This window comes from Apteryx mantelli, chromosome 3, assembly GCF_036417845.1.
Source record: "Apteryx mantelli isolate bAptMan1 chromosome 3, bAptMan1.hap1, whole genome shotgun sequence".
NCBI lineage: Eukaryota > Metazoa > Chordata > Aves > Apterygiformes > Apterygidae > Apteryx > Apteryx mantelli.
In genome coordinates this window covers 54881482-54906811 of record NC_089980.1, presented here as the reverse complement: position 1 = coordinate 54906811, position 25330 = coordinate 54881482, and the positions used below count along the sequence as shown (strand labels likewise).

Genomic DNA, 25330 nt, shown 5'->3' with positions numbered 1-25330 from the left:
CTTGTCACATTAGCTCTAAACCTGGCATGAGACTGTTATCCACCCTTGCTGCTGAGGCTGAGCCATTGTAGTGAAAAATGAAAGATTGTTATGCCAAGGAGAAAAGCATCAGGGAGCCTAAAAATGGTTGGTTGTAGATTTAGCAGTAGCTGCTTGTCATGTATGTTCCCTAGAATGATGGTCCTATGTTCATTTGAAGCACACTAACTCCTCTTTGGCTCACTGGCCTGGCGTTCCTTCCAGTGGAAATTAAGTTGCTGAAAAAAGATGAGCACACCTCGATGTCTCATCATGGTGGAGTTATGCTGCTGTGTAAAACCAAACTGAAAGTTGTTTGAGATCCACAGGTTTAGACATAGCCTAAATAGCCTGGCAAGTAGTTCCCTGCATCCCATTTCTGAGTGATGATCATACTGCTGCTTGATAGTTGAACAACAAGCAGAACAGAGGGGCGTGAACTTTGCAGCAGGAAATTCCACAACTGGGATGAAGTGGGCTTTACCTGAGCAGGAGGCACAGCATATGCTCAGTTTTAAATACCTATCAGTGGTACCTCTGACATCACTGGATTACCTGCATGCTTTCACTAGGGCATGGGCCTAAGTATTTTGCTGAACCAGTCATAGCTGTAAGGGCAATACACTCTATCATGAGAGAGTATTTTTCTGTTTTTTTGTTCCTCTTCAGTCTTTTAGTCTCTCCGTCTCTGTATTAAAGCCGTTTACCTCTAAAACTATCATGAACTTCTAGTACAATAACTTACAATTAAAAATATAGTGGATAATAAAATGAGACAAGTTGCACAAAGACTAGGAAAGTTTGAGATCAACTTTCAACAAGATCAGCTGGCTTAATGAGAGAGTTGGAAGTCACTCAGGTTTTATCCACTTGAAGTCATGAATCTGGCCTTTATCAGCAGAAGGGAGTTTCAGACATTGGTGGAAATGTGAGCTTGTAATGCTGAACTTCTTCACCCTGGCTGATGTCTGTTCATTGTGGATCCAGCCAATTCAGCAATCGCAGATCATATATTCTTTTTTGGTTCTTGTCATCAGGATCTGCAACATGTTGATTCAAGATGTAACACAACCAATCAGTTTTTATTTGAAAACCAACATTCTGAAGCCATTCAGAAAAAGCTGTTTCCAAAGGTTTATTCATGTGTTTCTATAATATATATGTTGATCTAATAGACAAAAATACTTTATTTAAGGGGGGAGGAGGAGCTATTAAAAATGCAAGGTTTTCTCAGATTAAAAAGAGCAAGCCAAAACTTCTTTCTTGGAGCTGTTAGTATCTGAAAATTAACTTACAGTCTAATCAAAGCTATATGAATAAGACAAATAATTGTAAATAGTAATAAAAATCTTAGCAATATGTTTTAATGTAAATTTCTCTTCATTTACAAGAAAGTTGCTTCTTTTTTTTTTCTCTCTCCATAAGAACTAGTGTACTAACACACAACTTAGTAAATGAGTAAACCAAAGAAACCTGGTTTTCAATGTGTTTGTGCCTCAAGAAAAAAGTGAGAATAACAGAGTAGGTTTTTTATAGATGTTTTTATAGACTTATGCTTAGCCAGTGGTAGAATTACAGTTCAGTTTTATCTATTAATTTTAATATTTATCAAGAAAAATAGATATTAAAAGTTTGGTCAATTATTTCCATTTTTTCAATCTAACCTAAGACTTCTTAATTTAAAGTAATAATTTGTTACAAACCTATGATACAAAATAGAGATATGATTGGCTTTTATTTTCAAAGCCATGGTAGTATTGAGAGTGCCAAGGTACTTCTTCTAGAACAGTACAAAGGCATATTTCTCAAAACTCTTGCTTACAGTGTTCAATATTGCTGTGTGCTACTTCACTGCAATAACTTTCCATGTGAACAATTGTTTCTGAAGATCATGTTCTGGCATATATCTTTATTTTCCTGGCAACCAAACCTGGTCATTTTAAATGTAAAGTCTTCATGAGCTGTCTGTAAAAAGTTGATACAAGAGTGCATGTGTGTGTGATGTGTACATTCTCTGCTAGATATTTTCATCTAGAATTTACTAGAAACTTCTCTTTAACAGAAGAAGAGTTGGGAAACAGAATGACTTGCAGCTACATTTCACTTTCTTTATAATGTGAGAGTTGTGAATGAACTAATATCTTTGTTAATGAACAAACACAGAACCTTTGAAAAGTACTTGTGGTTTATTTTCTTGTTTTGTAGCCTCTGGTGTACCATATCTGATCTTCTGCCCAAGCAGGTCACTCTGACATAATGTAAACATAATGTACTCATTATTTTTTTTGGACAGGATAACTGCCCCCTTCTGCCTAACTCTGGCCAAGAAGACTTTGATAAAGATGGCAAAGGAGATGCCTGTGATGAGGATGATGACAATGATGGCGTTGAAGATGACAAAGTAAGATGCATTTCTTTGTCTTCAGAATGTTTAGGTCTTTTAAGGAAAACCATTACAAGAGACAAAAGCGTTATCATTCAGTTGCATTGTTCAGCACTGCTTTCTCTGAATGATGTCTAGCGCGGAGCAAGGCTGTGTTGGGGAAGGTCAAAGGAGAGTAACAGTGGGCAGAGCAAATCAGACCTGGGGACCCTGAGCTGGGGGACCGTGCTCCATGTGAGCTTTGGGTTCAGTTGTACGCATGAAAGTGGGAATGGGCACTTCAGTTTAATAGAAAGTGATACTGGATTTTATATTTTATAATGGGAGAATGATACCTCCTTTATGTTTGAAAAGCAGGTAGATGTTATATCTGAGGTATGTTGGGAACATATTATGATATATAATAACAACACAGCCAACATCAAGTGGAAATGACAGGAGGAAAATAACTAGCCTGCTCTGTACTTTTCTCCTTTAGATCTGCCCACAAGACTGAGATTCATTTACCTGCAGAGCCTAAAAGATAGGCAGTTAGTCTAAGCCTGTTCTCTAGGCTCCCTTTATAATCAGGAAAAGGACAGAAGCACCTCTAGAGTGGGGTTCAGCCCGCCTTTTGTAGACATATTTAGGACAGGTGGATTGATTTGGGGGGGGGGAGTTTCCTGCTCTTTCTCTTTAGAAAGAGCCTAGATGCTCTAGAGCTTTAGGATGATTAAAGTTAGGTGAGATTTCAAATATTCCAAAGACTGCATGAATATAGTTAAAGTCAAAGAAGAACTTGATAAATAATATAATTTAGTGTATATATTTGAAAAATCATAGCCAGCAGTTCAGATTTATGAGCGCTATAAAACTTTGACTTGCCTTTATATATAGTCCTTGAGTGCACAAAATATATTTCTGAGGAAGCTAAAATGTTGGGCTGAAATAATGATTTGTCCTACTAAACTATGTTGTATGTTTGCGCAGAGCAAAAGTAGTTTCAAGATCTCTTCAAATGATCTCCCTTCAGATATCATGATGCCTGATTTTTTCTCCCCGCCCCGCCCCATTTCCTGCCTCCACTCACTGCTTTGGTTTGGTGGTTCTTTGCTTTCCACACTGAGTACTTCCTTATCCCTGTGAAAAAGCATGTAATTTAAGGATGTTTGAAGCATAAGAATTTTATTTAGTGGTGGATTTTCAGATTATGGACTTAAATGAAATTTTCAAAGTTCCCCTAAAAGGAATAGTCAAAGGAAAAAAATACGCTGGGTCAATCAGAGTATTTCATTTCACCTTTGCCTTTAAAAATCCTTTGCACTTTATTATCATATGCAATCTAAGGCAGAATACAAGAAAAAGAACCCTTTTTTGAAATGCAAAAATCAAAGCATTTCATTTAAAAGTAAAACTTGTAGTATCAAGACCATTGATACTAGCTTGTTCCAAAAAAATCAGAGTCTAGTTCATTTAAAAAAAAAAAATGTTGGTGAAGTTGGCCTCATTTTTGCCACACATTCTGCTTAAAAAAAACAACAACAAAAAAAACCAGTAGAATACAATGCTGTTGAAATATCTGAGTATAGAGCCCTTTTAACACACCTGTTGCTCTCCTAGTGAGATGTGGTACACACTTTGCATGCTTTATACAACAAATACACAGTGAAGGAGGCTGCACAGAAACAGACCCTTTACTGCCAAGATCTCCAGTGTAGGTACATACTTGTCCATTGGAAAAATAATGTATTTTCACTTTGATCTGTGGCCAGGATGAATAGGAAGAGAAAAGTTACTACTTCATAGTGTGCTCTCATGCCCTCAATTCAAGTTGTAATTTATATTTTTCAATCTTTTTTTCTTCACTAGGACAATTGCCCTCTTCTATTTAACCCTCGTCAATTTGATTATGACAAGGATGAAGTTGGTGACCGCTGTGATAATTGCCCTTATGTGCACAACCCGGCTCAGATTGACACAGATAATAACGGGGAGGGTGACTCATGTGCTGTGGATATTGACGGAGATGGTATGTTTTTTAGTGAAATTAATCTTCTTTTCTGTGGAAATATTGCAAAGTGCACAGCACTCCAAACACATTTTGTGTCTTAAAATATTATTAAAGGGACTTATTTCATTTACCAGTACATGCCTATATGCCCCAGTTTTGGTCAGAATAAGGGGAGAAGCATAGAAATGTTTTTTTAAAAGTTGTATCCTTGCAGCATTTCAAACTTATGAGAATCCAGCAGTACTAGAAGTTGAAGAAGAAATCGGGTCTTGGTTTTTCTTTAATAAACTTGTAAACTTTTGGATGCTTATCTGAATTGAACTTCTGAATGTTTTAAAATCCTCTCATCCTGCAAATCATCAGATTCTTAGAAGTACTCATGAGAGCTCTATGTATACATTAGAAGAAAAATGTAATTGCATGTTATTTGCTGAAAGACTGTACAAATATCCAGAGACCATATAACATCGAAGAAGACCCATGTGTCCTTTCCAGACAGCTATGCAAACATGTCTTGATTTTGTTTCTTTTCAACATATTGTAATTTTTCAGGGGGTTATCAATTGAATATTGAATATTTCCTGAGGGAGAACAGCTTCTGTTGAAGACTTGGTGTGCTGCACAATGTGATGCATATGTTTAGTAAGACAAAATCATTTATTGCTAAGGCGTCTAAACATTAATGCAGTTGCTCCTATATAGAGCTCTTCAGAAATTTCTCCATGATATAGCTGTCCATTCTGTACGATTTCTCAGAATGTCTGGGAAGAAATTACAAATCAAATTATTCAAAAATAAAAAAATCCACCTGTTTGTTCATTACTTTAACAAATGTAAAATCTGTGTAAAAAAGGGCTAAATTCTTCAGATATAATCAGCCCTTAGGCTAGCAAAATCTCTTTGGAAAAGAAAAATAGAAGTGTTTATTATAACAAGAAAAGTGGGATTGGTACCATATTTTTTTCTAATATTAGTCTTTTCACTATTTCATTTTTCAGTGTGCTGTTGTAGCAATCAGAAGGCCTATGAACCTCTTAAGAACCTTGCTTCTGTAGTGGTCACTCCTGTTGTATATGGCTATCTGTGCTGGATGCTGTATCATTCTAATTTCTCTGATTTCTTTTTTCCTTTTTTTCTTCCCTCAGACATTTTTAATGAACGAGATAACTGTCCTTATGTCTACAACACAGACCAGAGTGATACAGATGGTGATGGTGTTGGTGATCAGTGTGATAACTGTCCATTGATGCATAATCCAGACCAGGTAAATGTTAGGCACAGTTTCATTAATACTAATGTTGGAACAAGGGCAGAGATGAAAAGGAAAATGTTTGAGGAAATAACTGAAGCTGTTACTATTTCTGTTATGTTACAATTGCATAATACAAATAGACTGAAGGAACTGTACGGCGTACATGCATCTAATATCATCACATGTGTGGTCCGTACCACAATATGCTGCATCACTTTAAAAGTCCTGGGAGCAGTGGTCTCTGATAACCTGACACATTGTGTTATCCGCCCAAAGTCTGAGGGAGGGGATGATCAGAGGCTGGAGGAAGATGGAGGTGGAAGGAGTAGACTGTTTTCTGTGAGGAGCAGGAAGGATACTGGGACAGAGGGGCAGGTGGAAATGAAAGACAGAAAGCTACTGGTGCTGGGGAGGTCCTGGGATAAAATATCCCTTGTTTTACCTGCACGCATACATAAATCACTCTGGTGTTGTATTGTAGACTTTTTAGCAGAAAATATGTGGTTATATCTATGAAAATAGTGATCTACGACATTTCTTGCCCCCGAGGAGACTCTATCTAAAAGGAAAAGGCTAAGAAAGGAAACAACTATAAAAAGCTCAGCTGTTTGTCCAGGGACACAGAACAGTTCAGACGAGTAAAAGGGTAAAAAGAAGAAAGAGTAAAACATGTTTTTTCCATACTTTGACAGGGTAGAAGACTCTATTCCTGTCTCTTGTGCTGGTGAATGCTCTGGGATTTATAGTAATACACAGTTAATGAAATTTGCTTCATTGTAGGACTCATGATAATATTACTGAGGTCAATAGCAGTCTTTCATACCACTTTAAAAAAAGCTTACTGGAACAAAAAGGTTTATACAAAAGCTGCGCAAATTACACAGAACTGAATTGTCTTGAGATGATAAATTCATGTGAGAGAATATTTGGCTATTTGAACTGCATACAGTCATGCACACTCATATTTTGTGCCTGCAATATTAATTATATTCAAGGGAAGAACTTTACAACACAGATCTGTTTTATTAAGTAATTACATCAAAGTTGCAGCCTTTAATGTATTGAAAGAATACTCCTGTGTCCATTTCAAATTCTAATGTTGTTACAGGAATTGCTATCAGTCCCTGTTAGCTGTAGGCCTGAACAGGTGGATCTTTATTGCTTATTCTCCCATCTCAGGTTGTCAGATCCATTTGTATCAAATAAAAGGGAAATAGAATGACAACTCCTTTAGTTCTTTTGTACCCTCAAGCCCTTTGAATGTTTTCTTCTCCCATGGCAAGTCCAAATATTCTCAGGGCTGCATTTAGTGTGCCTGAGTTTGTTGGTTCATGTGCAGATAAGTAATGTCAAGCATACAGACGCATCCACGTAAGTGCACTGCCCAGATTGCAACATCCCCATGCTCTAGAGATTATGAGAGAATGAGATAAATGAAGATCAAGACCCGGACCTAGGGCAGGTATATCTTGGGGACTTGGTCTGATGCACTGATAGCAGCGTAAGCAGCTATACTAATCCTGTAGTTTGAAATTATGTTTATGCTTTAAGGACAGATGCCATTACAATGTCACTTGTCCCAGAGAAGTTCTTGAAGAGAAATGCTGAGAAATAAAATAACAGGCTCTCCCTACTTTTGTTTTTATTAAAAAAAAAAAAAAAAAACTTTTTTCCTCCTTCTTTGGTAGACTGATGTGGATAATGACCTTGTTGGTGACCAGTGTGACAACAATGAGGACATAGATGAAGATGGTCACCAGAACAACCAAGATAACTGCCCTTACATCCCCAACGCTAACCAAGCTGACCATGATAAGGATGGTAAAGGGGATGCCTGCGATCCTGATGATGACAATGATGGTATCCCTGATGACAGGGACAATTGTCGCCTCAGATACAACCCTGACCAGGAGGACTCTGATGGTAAGAACAGTATAGTATGAACTTGATTTGGTTCTTAATATCCAATTCTGATATTAGGATATTCATATTTGTTTAAGAGAAAGACTTCAGATCAAACTGAGCTGGTTTTGACATACTAGACATCATGGACACTGATGGAACTGCACTGGCCAATTTGGCTCAGAGTTAGAGCATTAAGAAATCTCTTTATGAGAGAGGGTCAAAAACCTAAATGCTTACTTATAGAAAAAACATCTTTTCAAAATATTAAAAAAAAAGTATTTTATATTTCCAATTTTCACTCTGAATCAAAATGTAAAAAATAGAGGAAAATGTCTTAAAAAGTTTTCTGAAAATTAAAATGGAAAAAAGATGATATACAGCTCTGTTCTTTGTTGAAAAACAGAATATTTCTCTTTTTTTAATCTAAAATTATGGTTGATTTACATATTTTTATAAAAATTATTGATGAGCAGTTTTTCTAAAATTTGCTTTACAGGTAAGGAGCTTTAAATCTGTCTTGATGTACACTTTTTTTTTAAATGAATATGCTAATTTCCTTTTCTCCAGTTCTTGTCCTAAAGTGTTGCTGGTCACCCTCAAACGGTCCAATAGGTTCAGCAGTATTTCAGTAGCAAAACAGTGATAGTTTCACAATAATAAATGTAATTTAGAAAACATTTATGATCCTTTGAAAACCACTGTAATATATCTATGAGTAATGGTCTTTGCAATGAATACATGTGAGCAATTTCTATTTGGAGTTATATTTGCTGGGGTTGTTCCACGATTGTGTTGGTGAAATTGAAAGCAGAATTCAGTTCTTACACAATATAGTTGTATGTATATTTAGAAAGACAAAATCCTGAGCCTGGACTGATTTCCTGGTAAAATAACTGTTTGCCATAGGAAGCTTCTGGTTGGTAGTCAGTAGTAGTACTCAAATTACTTTATCTTTCAGTCTGATGATATAATGGGAGTATCTTTGTACTTGCCAGTCTCTGGAAAGGCCCCTTAATTTCAGGGATATCTCAAAACAAGGGTGGCCCGCAAATGGGGTAATTTGTTATAATCAGCCATCACCTGGATTTGCAAGTGAGACTACCTTTATATATGGTGTAAGTATTCACAAAAAGAGTAAATTGAAACAGTTTAGCCAGCTCATCACTGTCATCAGTGGCAGGCCCAACACAAAGCTTGGAAAAGAGATAAATAAAGCTAAAAGATGCTCCCACGCTCTTGAAGATGTGAGCATTTAAAGACGAAGCCCTGGAGAGAACTGTTGGACGTGGCTGGATTAACAGATGCTTTCTAACTTTCTTGAAACAGCATCAATGTTGTCAGCAGCAGCTCAGTACCAAATGGAATGTCAGCAGGCCTTTCAATGAATAATTACATTTTCCTATGACTCAAGAATTACCTCTTTGATATTGGCAGAGGGAATAAAACTGGAAATATACTCTTTTTTTCTCTTTAAGTGCTAAGATTAAAAAAAAAGTGCAGGAGCACACAGCTGGTCAGGATTTGGAATTCTCTGTGGCCAATTGCCAGAGTGGAAAATGGAACCATTTTACCACCTGTCTGAACTGCAGAAAATCTTTCTTTCACTGCTTTTTTTTTTTTTTTTTTTTTTTTTTTTGGTGATTGCCTAAAATTCTTTTCTCTTTTTTCTCTCTGAAAGCTTCCTACTTGAATAATACTGTGCTGGTTACACACATTAATTTAGCTTTGCTTTGTGTCCACGAAGCTTGATAATGGACTAGTTGGATCATTGCTCTTTCCCATTGTGTTAATTTCCATGTTCTTAGAGTAGTTGCAAACACTTAGATTAAAAAAAGCAGATGCTCAGCTACATGAGGATGGAAACTAATTAGCTGGTGATTCTAGTTTTACATTAGTACCCAGGGTAAGATCCAGTGGTTTCTGTTGTGAAAATCAGACCCATTTGCTAATTTGTTTCTGTACTTGTCTAGCCAAGTCTATCATCTTTATTTTAAGAGTTTGTACCATTATATGCCACTGAATAACAGTGGCATTGGCCATAGGACTTTATGAGGGGAGAGGGGATATCTCCTTTCACTATCTGCTATTCCAGGCAAAAGGGATCTACTGGTTTCCACCAATATTGTAGGTAAATTAAGAAGGGAGATAATTTTTAGTGTCTCTTTAATATTGAGCATTGTAAAAATATTGAGCTGCAGCTCAACTGTGGCTGAGCAATATGTATTTTTAGGTTCTCTAAAAGGCTTCTTGCAGTTCAGATAACAATACTTAATATTTCCATACCCCCAAGTCTAGTCCAGCTGGGTAGTTCTTTTTTCTTGCATTTTCCTGAAGCACTATATTGTTTCTAAGACAAATTGCTCTAGTACAGATAAAAGAATGATTAGGCATGTATACATATTTTACTGTACTACTATCCCTACTTTCTTTTGACATAGAGGTGATACTTCTGCGATCTGAAACACCCTTGATGGAATGTTTTGGAAAGAATCTTGAGACAAAGATAAAAGTCTTAAAGTTGAATATCTTCAATAGTATATAGGGATTTAGTAACAGGTGGGAGGGTTAAGATTTTTCAACAGTATTACTTGAATTCACTTACGCTGCACCTATTTAAACATGGCCTTGTATTCACATCTGGAACAAATCAAACTTAATGTGGTACATGCATTAGTAAATTACACTGACACTGGCAACTTCCAACTCCCCCAATCCTGATTCTAAAGCAGTATATAGACTAGGGGCCAGATTGATCACTGTCATAAACCCATCAGCAGGACAATTTTATTAAGAGTGATTCTGGCCCTGACCTAAGTCAGTGACTTCTGAGTTAGAGTATGGCCTCCAGTCTTTACGAGCAATTTTTCAAATGGATTTTCAGAGAATGAGGCTTTATGTGGAATCATTTGGAGCCCTCGTTGAGAAACAGGAAAAAAAAACATGCATCACAAATGTCTTCCATTAGTCGGAGAGCTGTTAGGAAGGATGGACAGATTGCTAACAACTGTGTTTGCTTATGCATATTGCTAATAGGTGATGGCAGAGGTGACATTTGCAAAGATGATTTCGACAATGACAATATCCCAGATATTTATGATGTATGCCCTGAAAATAATGCCATCAGTGAAACTGACTTCAGGAAGTTCCAGATGGTCCCCTTGGACCCCAAGGGAACAGCTCAGATTGATCCCAACTGGGTTATTCGCCACCAAGGCAAGGAACTGGTGCAGACTGCCAACTCTGATCCTGGCATAGCTGTAGGTGAGTATCAAATGTCAGCCAGCATCTTTGGAAAAAGTAACCAGTTATCTAGGGATTAAAGGGGGGGGAAGGGGGGGATAAACGCATCTTTTTGGTGCTCCAGGCTTGTGACTGAAGCATGGGGACAGTGTATATGCCCAAATTAAGAATAGTTTAGTACTGTTTACCTTTGTTTACCCTTGTAACTTGTCATTGACTATAGCACATAAAATATCCAGTCCAAGAACTTGACGTGAATATAGTGCCTGCTGTCTTCAAAGCCCCTTGTAGGCAACTTATTTCTCTCTAGAAGCCTCCATGAGTTAGGTAGGCAATCATAATTACCTCTCTCTTACAGATAGGGAACTGAAAAAGATAGTTTACAACTCCTGGAGAAACTCAGTATCAGAGCTGGGACTCTTGGGCACGGGCGGCCAGACATGATATCCTGACTGAATGGTTTGTGTCTTTCGTCCTCTACCAGGCTATGACGAGTTCAGCTCTGTTGACTTCAGTGGCACGTTCTATGTTAACACAGACCGCGATGATGACTATGCTGGCTTTGTGTTTGGCTATCAGTCCAGCAGTCGGTTTTATGTCCTGATGTGGAAGCAGGTCACTCAGACCTACTGGGAGGACAAACCCACCAGGGCATATGGCTATTCTGGTGTGTCACTCAAAGTAGTGAATTCAACAACTGGTACTGGTGAACATTTGAGAAATGCTCTCTGGCACACAGGAAACACCCCTGGACAGGTGAGAGATTGAAAACTTCAGGCTAATGATGATGTGTGCCTAATGCTTCAGAAGGAAGAGGGGTGTCTGGAAATAATTTTCTTTAATACCTCACACTAAATTATCAGCTTTTCTTAAGTTGCCATATTATTATTGTCAATAATAACATTTTTATTTTTTCAAAGAAAATGTAATATATAAAAATTATATATAGAAAAAATTACATGTATAAAAGGGATGATGTAGTGTGGTCCAAAGAAAAAAGAAGTAAGAGATCTCTGCTCTCCACAAATCCTTTGTGACCTCTATATTGGAACTTAGACACCTGCTTCTTTAATATTCTAGCTTGTTTGAATTATACTTTGTTTAGAGTTCAGTAACCAACGAGAGCCAAAGAAAAAAGAAATGAAAACAAAGAGGGAAAGTTTGCTGCTGTTCCAAGTAGGTTCCAGCCATGGAAGAAACCTTTGCCTTTTGGAAATCAAGTTAGTGGGGCTTCACATATGCATAGGAATTGCACACTTTGGAGTTCGCTGCAGGAGCACGGCCTTGACAGAATGTTGCTGTGCCAGTTTTAAAAGAATAGGCTATGGGCAATAATATCTGTGAAAGTTGCAGTCTCTTCAGCTGGGCCACTCACACAGATAAGAGAAGAAGCATTGAATCTGGCAGTGTGGGTGTGTATGTGCAAACAGGCAGGACTTCATAAAGGAAGTCAGACTAGATGCTGTAATGGTCTTTACTGACTTCAAGTATGAAACTACAAATTAATAACTGATAGCTAACTAAAGACAGGAATTTTCATGGCTTTCACTAGAGGTGAACAGACTGTAAGAGGTATGCTGATGATACCTTCAAATTATTTTTAGTTTCATGCTCTGCAGCAAATAGCCTGTGGCCGCATAGCAGTTACTACAGTACATGTACAGTTACTTTAGCATGGTCTGTTTCTAATAAGGCATTCCTATTCCTACTGTAGGTGCGTACTTTGTGGCATGATCCCAAGAACATTGGCTGGAAAGATTATACTGCTTACAGGTGGCATTTGATTCATCGGCCTAAAACAGGATTAATAAAGTAAGAAATGTTTCTGTGCCTCTCTTTTCTAGTAGCATAACTTTTGTCTCTGATATAATAGCTATTTTATTAGTTTGTTAGTTCTGATGATGACAATCCTTTCATGACTGTTTGTTATTGGGAACATTTTGTTATGTTTAGAATAACAAAATAGAATAATATATAGAACTATATTTTCTTTTTCAGATGTATTTAATTTAGTTTTGGTGGTTCGATATTTACATCAGCTAAATATTCTAAAATTAAAAAAAAATCTTTCTCAATAGCTCTTCTGTAAAAGGACCAAGAATTCCTAAGCAAAACTCAAAGCAAGATTAGAGCACAAGATTCCTCCCAGCCTCTGGAATTTGAATGAATGAAATTAATTAGAAACATCAGAATTGCCACAGGGAAGCAGGCCAACGGCCTGTCTGCTTCAGCATCCTGTCTCCCATAGTGGCTTATGTGAGATATTTCAGAAGTATCCACAAGCACATCTGTAATGCACATAAAAAGGAGCTATGGCATATTACTTTCCTTAGACCCAGCTGTTTATCTGATGTTCTAGAGAATGAGCATCAACTGTGCATGTTATTTTTATCTTGCACTAACTACTGTAACTGAAAAGTATGTTTTTAGTGAAGCAGAGTCTGACCTTACCTCTTAAGGTCTGGTTATTTTGTACCTTAGTATGAGCAGGGTGGTTTCATTTGGCTGTGTAAGGCAAAGAATAGACAAAATTGGATAAACTAAATTATCTGGCTTTTGGAACGAAAGGAAAAAAATATTTTTGCATATGCTGTCAGTCTTTATGCATCAAAATATGAATGAAGTATTGACTGATACAGGTTAAGAAGAAACTTAAATTGTTCATTGTTCATTCATGTTACTGTTACCTGTATCTTCCTTTGAAGAATCTAGTCAATGTCAGACAAAGATTATCGCAATTGGCATCCCGTTAGGTCAATCTATCCTGACAAATTCTATGGTCTAGGGCATTAAATTCCTTCATTCTATGGGACATGTAAATAGGAAATAAATAAAAACTTAAGCTATATTTGTGAAATAATTGAAGATATTATTTGTACAGAAATAGGAATGTAATATTAACATGACTGGAGCTGGGTAATTTTTTTGGTGAGATGAATAGTTTGTTGACCTCTCTTCCCATGTGTGTTGGGCTGTCAATGTTGAGAATTAAATTTAAATTCAGTGACATGGACATGAAAAACTGTCAGAGTTTTAGCAGCCATTCTTTTTGCCATCCCTTAAATACTGTTTTCAGGGAGCAGATTCATACTGGGCTTTGGGGTTCTTTTAGAAGATGAAGCACAGCTCAAATTAGAGCATGTCCTGGACATGGAGGGGAGACAGGTTTGAATTGCCTTTCTGCCTAAGTCGAAATCTGTCCCTAACCTTTGAGTTATAGGGAGCTGTTTGAGTGTGTTATAGGGAGCTGCTTAAGCATTCCTCTTGTGAAGCCATTCTACTTCATATAGCTAATGAAATACCAGTTTGAGCAGGACTGTAGACCTCTCCTCCAGAGAGTGCTCTAATCACTATAGAGTCACTTCCCATTTGGCCCAAAGGCTATTTTAGGAGATTGAGAGCCTAAAAACCCTGACTTACTCTCCTGTGAGAAGTGGAAAATTCAGTTTCAAGGAACTGGAACCAATCTGGTAGAGAGGGAAAATGGAGAGGTCTTTTGGCTCCTAGATGGCTGCCTAAATCACTTACAAGTTGGAAAGAGAGGGATTAGTTCTCTCTTATTTGTGAGTCTGGTTGTTTTTGTCCAAATCCTTCCAGCTTTCATTAGATGCTTAAAATGTTTGAAATTTAACGTCTCCAATTAAATGTTTTGTTTTACCCTAAAGGAATAGTTCTTCCAATTTCTTATGTTGGCCCTTGCACCAAAAGATAGATAAACCAGTGATTCATGCAGCTGTAAAGACGACTTTGTTAGGTGATGTGGTTAAATCTTGTGTTAACCTCTGAGTTCACAGGGACATGGGCTTATCAATGAATGATAGTACATGACATAGTTCATTCCAGGAGACATGACTCTACTAAATAAAGAATTGGGAAATCTTTTGCAGATGGTGTGCATAAAATTACTTATGGAACAGCCCTACTGCTTCTGATTAATGTGTTATGGCTGCCAGCCAGGTGGGCGTGAGATAGAATTGAGGAGCGATCCTTACAATGAAGTTGTGTTATCTGGTGCCTTATTAAAAACAAATTTGGAATCAGTTCTTGGAAACTCTTACCAGCCCTTAGCACTGGACACACTCCATTATCTTCCTGTTCTAATTTATAATATGTTTGTTCTTCTTTACAGAGTTTTAGTGTATGAAGGGAAGCAAGTCATGGTGGATTCTGGACCAGTCTATGATACAACCTTTGCTGGTGGACGATTAGGTCTTTTTGTCTTCTCTCAAGAGATGGTCTATTTCTCTGACCTCAAATATGAATGCAGAGGTTAGTTGTCTGGAAAATGCTGATGTATTTGATACCTATGTAGCAGGCATGAAACATGGAAATGAAAAGTATTCTTTAGTTACAGAAAGCAATTGGTATTACAGCATGTAGTAAACCTTGATTTGTTAAAATACCATGGATGCCTTTTGCCCCTATAGTAATCTAAATTTGAATAACAAAACTCAGATGTTTAATAGTACCCACCTGCAAAAAATGAGATTGCATTCTAACTGTATATCTTACGCAGAATTCTATACATTTGCCCACTTTCCTTTGTAGGCTAATTCAATATGTCCTGTGGGCACACAGAGACTTCTGAATCACCCCTCTTTCAAAAGGCATAAAGGGGAGAGCAGATATTTTTAATGAGTATGTCAGTATGTCATGCCTCCTCCAAAATGTTTTGAAATACAGCAAATGCTTTCCCAGGTTTTCTTATATATGATTATATATATATATATATATATATAGAGAGAGAGAGAGAGAGAGAGATACACACGTGTGTGTGTGTGTGTGTGTGTGTGTATCTATATATAATCTGCTTTTATATAAATGTGATCACATTTATAGGAAAATGCAGAACAGGAAGCATTGTGCTGCATTCATTCTACTGCATCATGATGGAGTTGTGTTCCAGTCTGAATGAATTCCAAATTAAATAAAGCAACCCCAACAATTAATATCTTTTTCCCCCATTTCTTTCAGATGCTTGAGCAATGGTTGCTGCATTATCAGCAAAGCACTGTAGATGCTGTGCAACCTAGACACCTCAGTACATCCTGGTACTCCCAGTTTCTATTTTTGTGTACCTTCTCCTCTGTCCTTGTGCTCCACTGACCAGGTTCCTCCCTGCTGCCAGGAGTGGCTCAGCCATCCCTCCACCCAAGTGCCTTCTCACAGCCAGGACTAATGAAACCAATACGTGAGCATCCGACCCACCACGGAAGCAAAAAGCAGATTGATACATTAGAACACTTTTCTAGAGTGAAAACTTAGCAAGACATATTTGTTTGTTTGTCTTTTTAAGAAATAACGTTTACATATAAAAATGTAGTTTCTAAATGTATTTATATATATGGAGAAAAAAAGGGGATAATGATTATTATTCATTGTCTTTAAGTGAGGGAAAAAAAGTGTTTGAATAACTCTTTAGGTGTATGGTTGACACTTCCTTGGTCTGATCAGGGCTGGACATCAGTAACACAAAGCCTCTAATTTCAACAAAATAACAGAGAGCTGCACCAATGGTATCTGTACTAACAATGAAAAAGCCTTTGGAGAATAAAATGAAGGTCAATTAGGAAGATTTCTTGATCCAAAAAGATGTCCTTCAGCTGATGAGGATGCTTTTAATAACATTAAGATTCGAGTTGGTAGAAATATCAAATTTGCAACCTAAAACATTGTCTATTATCATAGACTTAGTTCAGTTCTGTTTGGCTTTAATTAGAAATTCCCATGTGACAGGGAAAAGTGATCAAGTTAAACATCCATGGCTATCACCACTGTCAGGATGACTTTCATAAAATGATTTCTGGTTGTTCCATTTCCATCTTGTTTTGCATTCCCTCATAATAAAAAATAATCCATGATCATGTGGAGCAAAATGAATCTGAACCACTTTCCCACCTCTGCTGCAAAAAGCACTTTGACATCCTGAATCCTGATCTGGGTTTTTGAAAAGGTGGCAACGCTACTATTACTTAATTTGGTAACATATGAATTTAAGGTTCCAATTATAAATGTTTTGTTAATATTTATTATGATTATCACGTTGAGCTACTTGATAATTTATTTTAAAGCATGTCATATAACGCATTAGTAATACACTTACAAATAAAGATATTTTAAAGCTATTTCAAAAAGCATATTGCAGTATGTAGATATTGTCAAAGCATGGCATACACTTAAGCACATAGTTTCATGGGTTATATTCATGTATGCTTTAAAGTTAAATGAATAATAATAAGGAATTTATAAATGGAACCTTAACATATATCCGGTTACCCTAATTTTAATATTTTGATTGTTACCTATGTCTGCTGTATATAGAAGTTTTTAAAATAATGCTGAAGGGATACCAGTGTTTATTCTAAACAGATACAACAGTTATTCAGATATATAATAGCATAAACATGTTTAACATTTTTTTTGTTTTGTTTAAGTTGTATGAGCTTTGTTCACAAAAAGAACACTTGCTGGTGTAATTTTATTCATAGATGGGTTTACTAATGGCATAATACAGTAACTTCACCTTCTTGTAGGGCACAGTGAGCTAAATGTCAAATCAACTTTTTCTCCCTTGAAATAGATTTTGTTGCTATATACGTTAGAAAGAAATCCAATTTCTGGCTTTATTGCACATTTTATAATGTTCATATTATCAAATCTTTGATTTTTTTTTTGATTTTTTTTTTTCCAAATCCTCTTTATGAGGTTTTTACGTTTGTTTCAGTTTCTTCCTTTTGGTGTTTCAAATTGTATCCCCACGTACAGAGAAGAAGGGAGGGTGGCTTCATTAAATGTAATGATTGTAATGGCTGTGTAGGGTTTTTTGTTTTTTCAGAGAGACATCAGTGTGGGGATGAAGATGTTAATATTTAGACTGTATCATAATTTTCCTATTCTATGTAACTTATTTATGATGTTTTTTCTTTTTTTTCATTTTTTTCCTTGCAAGTGTGTGTGTTTGTGTGTGTGAGAGAGAGAGAGAATGAGATCAATGAAATTTCACTATGTTTTGCCAAAGATTGTAAATAATTATTTATTTGTTTACATGGACGGATTCTATCATTTAACGTCCTGATTCATTTAGTTAGATCCTCATTTTTATATATATATTTTAAGAAACTAATGATAGGAAATAAACTGTAAAAAGGTTTTATAAAAAAAAATCTCTTTACCTTTTTTATAGTTATGTTTCATTAAAAAAAAAAAAAACCTCCTCCAAAGCCCTCAGTTAAATAAGCCTCTTGCCTTGCTATAAACCATTTTATTTCAAACAAACCAACAAATCTACTGCTTGGTTACAAATCACTTAGTATTTTTTAAGGATGTAAAGGGCAGCTTTCCTAGTCTTACTGACAAAAGACATCATTCCACATGAAGTCTTAATCTGGCAAACTGTCCATATTTTTATTTATGTTGTTGTAATTGAGAAATTTTGGTCCTTCTCTTTTTTGTTGGACTCGTACACACATTCTCTGTATTGGATCTTGGCTGATGTGTTTGAACAAATACATGATCCTATTCTGTAACTCTTTCTGCTGTGAGTCCCATTTAAGTCACTGGGTATGTTTGTGTGAATAAGGATTGCCTTCCAGATGAAGAATTTCAGGCAGGAGTGCTTAGTGACAATTTCAACAGAATAAGATACAAGGAAAAAAATTCTTTGCATGAATTTTTTTTTGCCATGAATAAGAACTGCTCCCACAGAGGTGTGCTTGAATTGGATTAGTAAGAATAAGAATGTCCATCATACCAAAATGCCAATTTTGAGGTATGAATGCAAACTGTATTCTCTTAGAAATATCCCAGCAATTCACTTTCTTTGGCCTTTGGTTCCAGTGAGAGCTGGAAATGAAAGGTTGTTCTGAAGGCATAGCCCAAGTACTCAGAACATTACACAAGAAAGTCATATACTCTCCACCACAGTCTTTTGATGGATCCTTTGAACCACTTCGTTGAACAGTAGCTCTATTCTATTCTGCTGCAAGGACAGAACTGCTTGACGTTATTCAGGTAATCAAGAGTGATCAAGATCTTGCCACCCATATTCCCAAGAGTCCCGTTTAAATCCATGGTATGGATCTGTGAGAATACGGTGTCACCAAGAGCAAAAGTTTTGAGCCTGAACACTTAATGATGATTCAGATAGAGTAAAGAAAAGAATTCTTTTGTGACAACAGAACAAAACCCTGCAGAAGGGACCTAGAGAAATAAAACTGCTGGAAACAAGTGAAATCATAAAAACAACAGTGCAGAACTAGTACAGGGCCTCTGTGAAAAAGAGAGAAGGAAGGTTCAAATCAGCAGGTACTGCTGTGACTAAACCAGTTCATAAAAAAGCAGTAACATTCCCCGACCTCTGTTCATAGTTCTAACTACAGGCTCTTGAAGATGATTAAGAATATTTGGTTAATTTTGAAAAAAAAAACAACCACATATATTTAAAGATTTTGCAGCCTCCTCAATTCTTGTTTCCAGAGGGATATAGACATGGAGAAAGAAGGCCTGAAATTCCTAGAGAGGAGCTGTTTTTCTAACTATAGGAAGTAGTGAGTAGATCTGGGATCTGATTCTGAAACTGGCTTTTGTGTGGTACTGGACAGATATTTTTTTTCAGTTTCCTGAGCATCACACTCCTATCTACTAAAAGTCAGTGATGACGTTTCCTCCTCTTTCAGGATCTTTTGATAAGTTTGATATATCTTATTGTTTCTGGGCCAGCCAAAAAACAGGAAATCCTGAAATCCTGAAAGTCCTCTGAATGAAGTTCTGACAAGACTTCTCGTCCACTTTTAAAATATAGCCATTTCAAATAAACTTTAGATAAGCCACTGAATTCTGAAAAGTTAAGCTGAACTCCCAACCTTTACAGATTTGTTCATCTTTATAATAACACATGTACAACAGTTGCTACTAGAAAGGAAGGAAAAAACCTGCCCAAGGATTATACTTGTGATTTCTCACACCAGGCAGCCCGAAAATCAGCATGATTAATGTTAACATATGCATCAACTACTTGCTAGCTGTACAGTGGGGCAGAAGCTGAACAGGAAATCACAGTCAGTGGATCAAATCCTCATCTTGATCAACTCAGTGGGAGTTTTGCTGTGGACCTCAGTGGTATCTGGGTGAGATTCAGGGTTTCGCTTGCAGAGAAAGCCTACATAGAGAAAGAGCTCTAATGTTCGCAGGGGAACATCTGCTCTGTAAAGCCATTTGAAAAATAAATAACTATATACTAACTTGGCAGTCTTGTTCATAACGTAGAGAAGACCACACTTGTTGATCAGGAAGGGGGACTTTGAAGAAAAGGAACCTAGGACCTATTAAACCAAAGGTACGTCTGATCCATTATCCTGCTTCTTGAAAGTCACCAGTACCAAATGTGTCAGAGGAAGGTGTAAAATCCTTATCATTAAAAATGATATGTCAACACGCCTAGAGGGGAATTGTTGTTTCTAGTTCCAGGCATTTAGTGGCTGGTTTCTGCCTTGGTGCAGCTTATTTTACACTAATTAATATAAGTTCAAATATTATTCATATGAATGTTTCATTTCATTTTTTTATTCCCATTCTTGGCCTTAGTAAAATCTACTGTGAGTTCTGGAGGTTGATTACATATGACATACAGTATAAATTTTACAGTATAAATATATGTCTGTTATTGTTTAATTTCATTGACGGGCTTTGTTTCTCACAGACTTCGGAAAGGAGTTGGTACTATATATTTCATTATACGGCTGTATGTAAAAAAAAAAAAAAAAAGATATTGTGCTTTGCTCTTGCTGTGTGTGTGCCAGTGTCTTTTATGGGTTCATGCAGTACATTAAAGGTAGACGAATCTTCCTCTGCTTTCTGAAAGGGTCAGCTGCCGTGTTGTAATTCTGTTCAGGTACAAGATGCTACCTATGGTTATGGCCCTCTGCAGTTCTCTCTCTCTCTCTAATGTAGACACACACACACACACACACACACACACACACATATATATATATTTATATATATAGGCTAGGTTGCATTTCTTAATTTTAAGTAAATAAGTACTTAAAAAAAGAATGTACAGCTTGCTCTGTGTGTGGACAGAGAGGATCATAAACAGATCAGTGATGAGCCATATTAATGACAGAGAAGTCCATTAAGAGTGAGAAAGCACAAAAATATGGACCTAAACTCTAGCCCAGGAAGTCTCACAATTGCAGTCTGTCAAACGTTATAAGGATACAAAGAGTAAGTGTCATTCTGTGCTTTTCTTGTTCTTAAAGTTTTCCGTAGACATGTGCTACTAGCCATCACTGGAATCTAGGCAGTGAGTTGGACAGATATTTGATCTGACCTTTTACAACCTTTTATTCAGTCAGTGGTCATTGACCATTTTCCAGCCATCTCAGTATTTGTACAGCACTGTTTAGTGCTCTAGCTAGACATGAACAAGTTTAATGTTGTTTATTTAGAAGCAAGTGAATTCCTTTTCTGACATCTGCTGAGCATTTCTGGAGTCTTTTCATCACTGTTGAATGCACCAGTCCCTGGACACCGGAGACATGCATTGCAAATCACACTTTAAATCTTAGCAACAGCTGTAATAAGGTAACTTGGAAATTGTTTATAGCCACTTAGATTACGTAGTCATCCAGTAACCTCTAGGAGATATAGTCTCGACACTCCCTTTGTGAGACAATTTCCTCTTTTTAAATCTTGCTGACACACAGGGAAAGGAGAGAGAGGGCGGTAAACTGCAGCCACGGTCAGCTGCTGAGATAAGTTTGGACCAATGCCTTTCTATATATGTGAAGAAAATGAAACCCAGACTTGTTCAATTTCATGCAAGGCGGGGTTCTCTCAGGTCCTGTCTTCTAATCATTCAACCCACTTTTCTTCCTCCCATCTCTGCTGTAGTCTTTTTGTTAACAGTAATAACATCCAACAGAAAATTTAGAGAAGGACTTGTCTATCATAAATACACAGAGATTAAGGTTATGACACGAACAATCTCAGGTTGCTTTAATAGATATTCAGAAGCAGTGGTTATGAATTGGTAAGATGTACCTTGCTGGTGGGACTTGAGTATGTTAGAGCATGGCCCCAAAGCAAATTAGTCTGTCCTGATTTCTGAGGAGTCAGCAGCAGTGTCTCAGCTCTGTGATTTTGCAGTCAGAAGTAGAGGATCACAAACTAGTCATGGATTTAATCCAGTGTGTTTATCTATACACAGTAGCTCAGCTCTGATGCTGAAGAAGTAGGGACAATGTCTAAAACTGAAACCAGTGACACGTGGAAGATCACTAACTTTCTGAAGTGAGATTCAGTTACAAAAAGATTGGCAATCATTGCAATCATTGTACAACAGTACTTCTCCATTTAATACCTTCCAGTGATTTAAGAAACTTCCATGTACAATCTTATTCTTATTTTTTTGGTTCATTTCCATATTTAGTAACTTTTTGTGAATAAAAATGAGATTTTTTTTGTTGTTCTTGTTATTAACAGTTACAATCATTCTTAACTGCATGGAAGACCTAATCCCTGATCATAGTTTTACTGAGATCATATATCTTAAGAAGGACAGTTCTAAACAGAACCATTTTTCTCTTCTACAGAAAGGAAAAAAATGACTTTCTCTAGTGGGACTTTTGATGAGAAAAAAGGTACAATTAAGTTTCAGAAAGCAGGAGCTGGCACGTGTGGCATGATTCCACTTGACCCACTGGGACAGCCAAGGAATTAGCCAAGGAAAGAAATTCTGCATGCAGCTATTCCTGTGCACAGTTCCCAAAGAACGGATGGGGGAAAGTATTTTAAGCACAGGCAACACAGCAGCCTTGGACCTGATCTGCAGACTCCTGTCCTCATGCCAATGCATCTGTCTACAGTCTAATCCAGATTTAACACCTGAATGCTGTGTTTAAGATTTTTTTTTCTTAATGATGTATAGAGACAGTCTTAAAACTTAACAGTTATACTTGCCTACTTCTGGAATATTTGTGCCAGTGTTTTTTGCTTCTGTGAATTGGGGATTAATAATGCACCCGTAGGTCCCAGAGGATGAAATAATGTTTTGAAAGAGTTCTTAAGATTCTCCAGTACAAAGTGTTGTGGTGTTGTAATCCTGTGAAGGATTGTTATTCCTACCTCTTCATTCCCTTCCAGAACATGTTTATAATATGGCGGCTGCTATTTTTCAAAAAAATGCACATTGTTTAGCTCCATGTATCATGCATATATTTTCTTCCCTGTATTGTTTTTTTTCCAAAAGAGCATGGCTGAAGCGTTGTCATGCAACAAAATTGTTCATAAATCACAGACTATTTCATATCAATTATTACTTCATATCAAATATTTTGGTTCTATCCAATTCCCGAAACAGATCTGAGCCATTTTAGTTTTCACAGTACTCTACTTTCAGAAACAAGAGATTATTTGAAAAACTACTGCATTTCTTTCAACAATTCAAAAGGAAGTAATGCTTCATTTACACATATGGCCTTCTCATAAACAGGAAGTTTCCTTTTCGGTCCAGTTTCGACTTAAGTTTTACTATTAGTTTTAAAATGTTGACACTTCCAGATGACAATGGAAAAGATTTTATCAATGTACATTTTTGTCCCCATTCCTGCAATATTCTAGGGAAGATTTAACACTGAAAGGTTGTTTGGAAAACCATTGGGCTTTGACATCTAAATAACTTAAGATGCAGAACTGGTATTTTTCAAGAATGAAAGATTAATTTTTACAAGAAACAGTGTAAACATGTCACTCTGAATTGATTAATAAGTAAAGTAAGAAATGGCAAATATTTGAGACATCTTTTCGTCTTCTATTGCTCAATCATTACTCTACATAGTTGTGTCCGTGTGGGATGAGCCAATGTTGTCAACTTGCCTTATTAGGACTACCAGCGTTTCATACGTATGTTCATAATTTTGAGGGACATACTTCATCTTTTAGCATAAAACTTGACACAAAGTTTAAGTCACTTCACTTCTTATGCTGCAAGCATTTTGCATTAGAAATAAAGAATGAAATTGAAGCTGTGGAAAGAATTATTTATACAAAAGGAAATAATTTCAGAGCATTTTAATTTCCTGTTTTAACCATATCTTTGTACGTCATCATCTGCATCTTTGACACGTGCTTATGCTCTGCACTGTGATGCCTCTATCACTTGAAAAGTTGTTCCTTAGTTTTGCAGGGACAGACCACCTCCTCCAGAATAACCTACATGAAGGGTAGAAAATCCTTCCTTCCCTCCTGCCACAGTTGTCTGAAGTGCACAGCAATGCCAAGGTGGCAGGAGGTGGAGTTTCGTGGCTTCACAGACTGGCAGGTACTGAGAAAGAAAATGGGAAAGTATGAAAGCAAAAGGGTCAGTAGAAGGAATCTGTACAGTTACTTGCTGAGTCCCACAGCACCAAATGGCAGCTCCTAAAGGGGGCTCTTAAGGGTGTCTAAATTTTTTCAGATTAAATATTTGTTTTCTGAAGTGTATTAAGTCCTTTTTAAAAAAAAAATTGTCAGATAGGAAACTATGAACACCAGGTGTATTTGTCATCTTTTCCATCCATGGTTTACTTGCTTTATTTCTCCTCCATCCATGACACTTCACTTCGATATTGGTAAAGCCTCTTGTAGTACATTGTGAAAAACTCCTCCTAACTTTTTTCTTGAGTGAATCACATTTTCTGTATCATAAACAGAATTTTTAACTGTCACAGAGAGAGACTTAATACTCCTTCAGAAAAGTTTTGTAAGTAAACACAGCTTCTGCCATTGAAGTTTGTCTGTCTGTCAGTATGTACAGGTAATATTTTAACCCCTCAGCCAATTAAAAGAAAGATAAGAGGTGTCAAAATTGTTAGGATCCTAAAGAAGTGCTGTACAATATATGGCTGCTTACAGGTCCTGAAACTTATTCTTTGTCTCAACCTTCCTTCCTCCTGCCCTGGTTAGTCACAAAACATTTGGGCCCATACCCATTTTTAAGGACAATAGCTTATACCCGACCCTGCTTATAGATACATACAAGTGGGTAAATGCTCCTACACATAGGTGCTTACATGTAAATCAAAACGAAATAAAATCTCTAGTGCACAATTCCTGACACCAAAAGCATAACTGCTGATTTAAAATAGTCATAGACAAAAATACTGGTACTAAATGTATTGACTCAGTGGCAAATGCAGATATCACACAGAATCACACAGAATCGCTGGGGTTGGAAGGGACCTCTGGAGATCATCTAGTCCAACCTCCCTGCTCAAGCAGGGTCACCTAGAGCATATTGCACAGGATTGCATCCAGGCGGGTTTTGAACATCTCCAGAGAAGGAGACTCCAGCACCTCTCTGGGCAACCTGTTCCAGTGCTCTGCCACCCTCACAGTGAAAAAGTTTTTCCTCATGTTCAGATGGAATTGTCTGTGTTTCAGTTTGTGCCCGTTGCCTCGTGTCCTGTCACTGGGCACCACCGAAAAGAGTCTGGCTCCATCCTCTCTACACCTTCCCTGCAGATACCCACATGCATTGATAAGATCCCCCCTCAGCATTCTC

General features: G+C 37.0%; 1 protein-coding gene across 4 annotated transcripts in view; it reads left to right on the top strand.

Annotated features, from left to right (window-relative positions):
* Positions 1 to 20571, top strand: part of THBS2 (thrombospondin 2) — a 37982-nt gene extending 17411 nt beyond the window's left edge. For all 4 annotated transcript variants that reach the window (XM_067293391.1, XM_067293390.1, XM_013946097.2 and 1 more), the window contains exons 14-22: positions 2312 to 2419; positions 4250 to 4409; positions 5537 to 5655; positions 7332 to 7566; positions 10582 to 10809; positions 11273 to 11544; positions 12503 to 12600; positions 14918 to 15057; positions 15763 to 20571. In XM_067293391.1, coding sequence (XP_067149492.1) covers positions 2312 to 2419; positions 4250 to 4409; positions 5537 to 5655; positions 7332 to 7566; positions 10582 to 10809; positions 11273 to 11544; positions 12503 to 12600; positions 14918 to 15057; positions 15763 to 15770 — 1368 coding nt within the window. In that variant the 3' untranslated portion in view covers positions 15771 to 20571. The remainder of the gene's footprint in view (positions 1 to 2311; positions 2420 to 4249; positions 4410 to 5536; positions 5656 to 7331; positions 7567 to 10581; positions 10810 to 11272; positions 11545 to 12502; positions 12601 to 14917; positions 15058 to 15762) is intronic.
* Positions 20572 to 25330: the final 4759 nt, after the last annotated feature.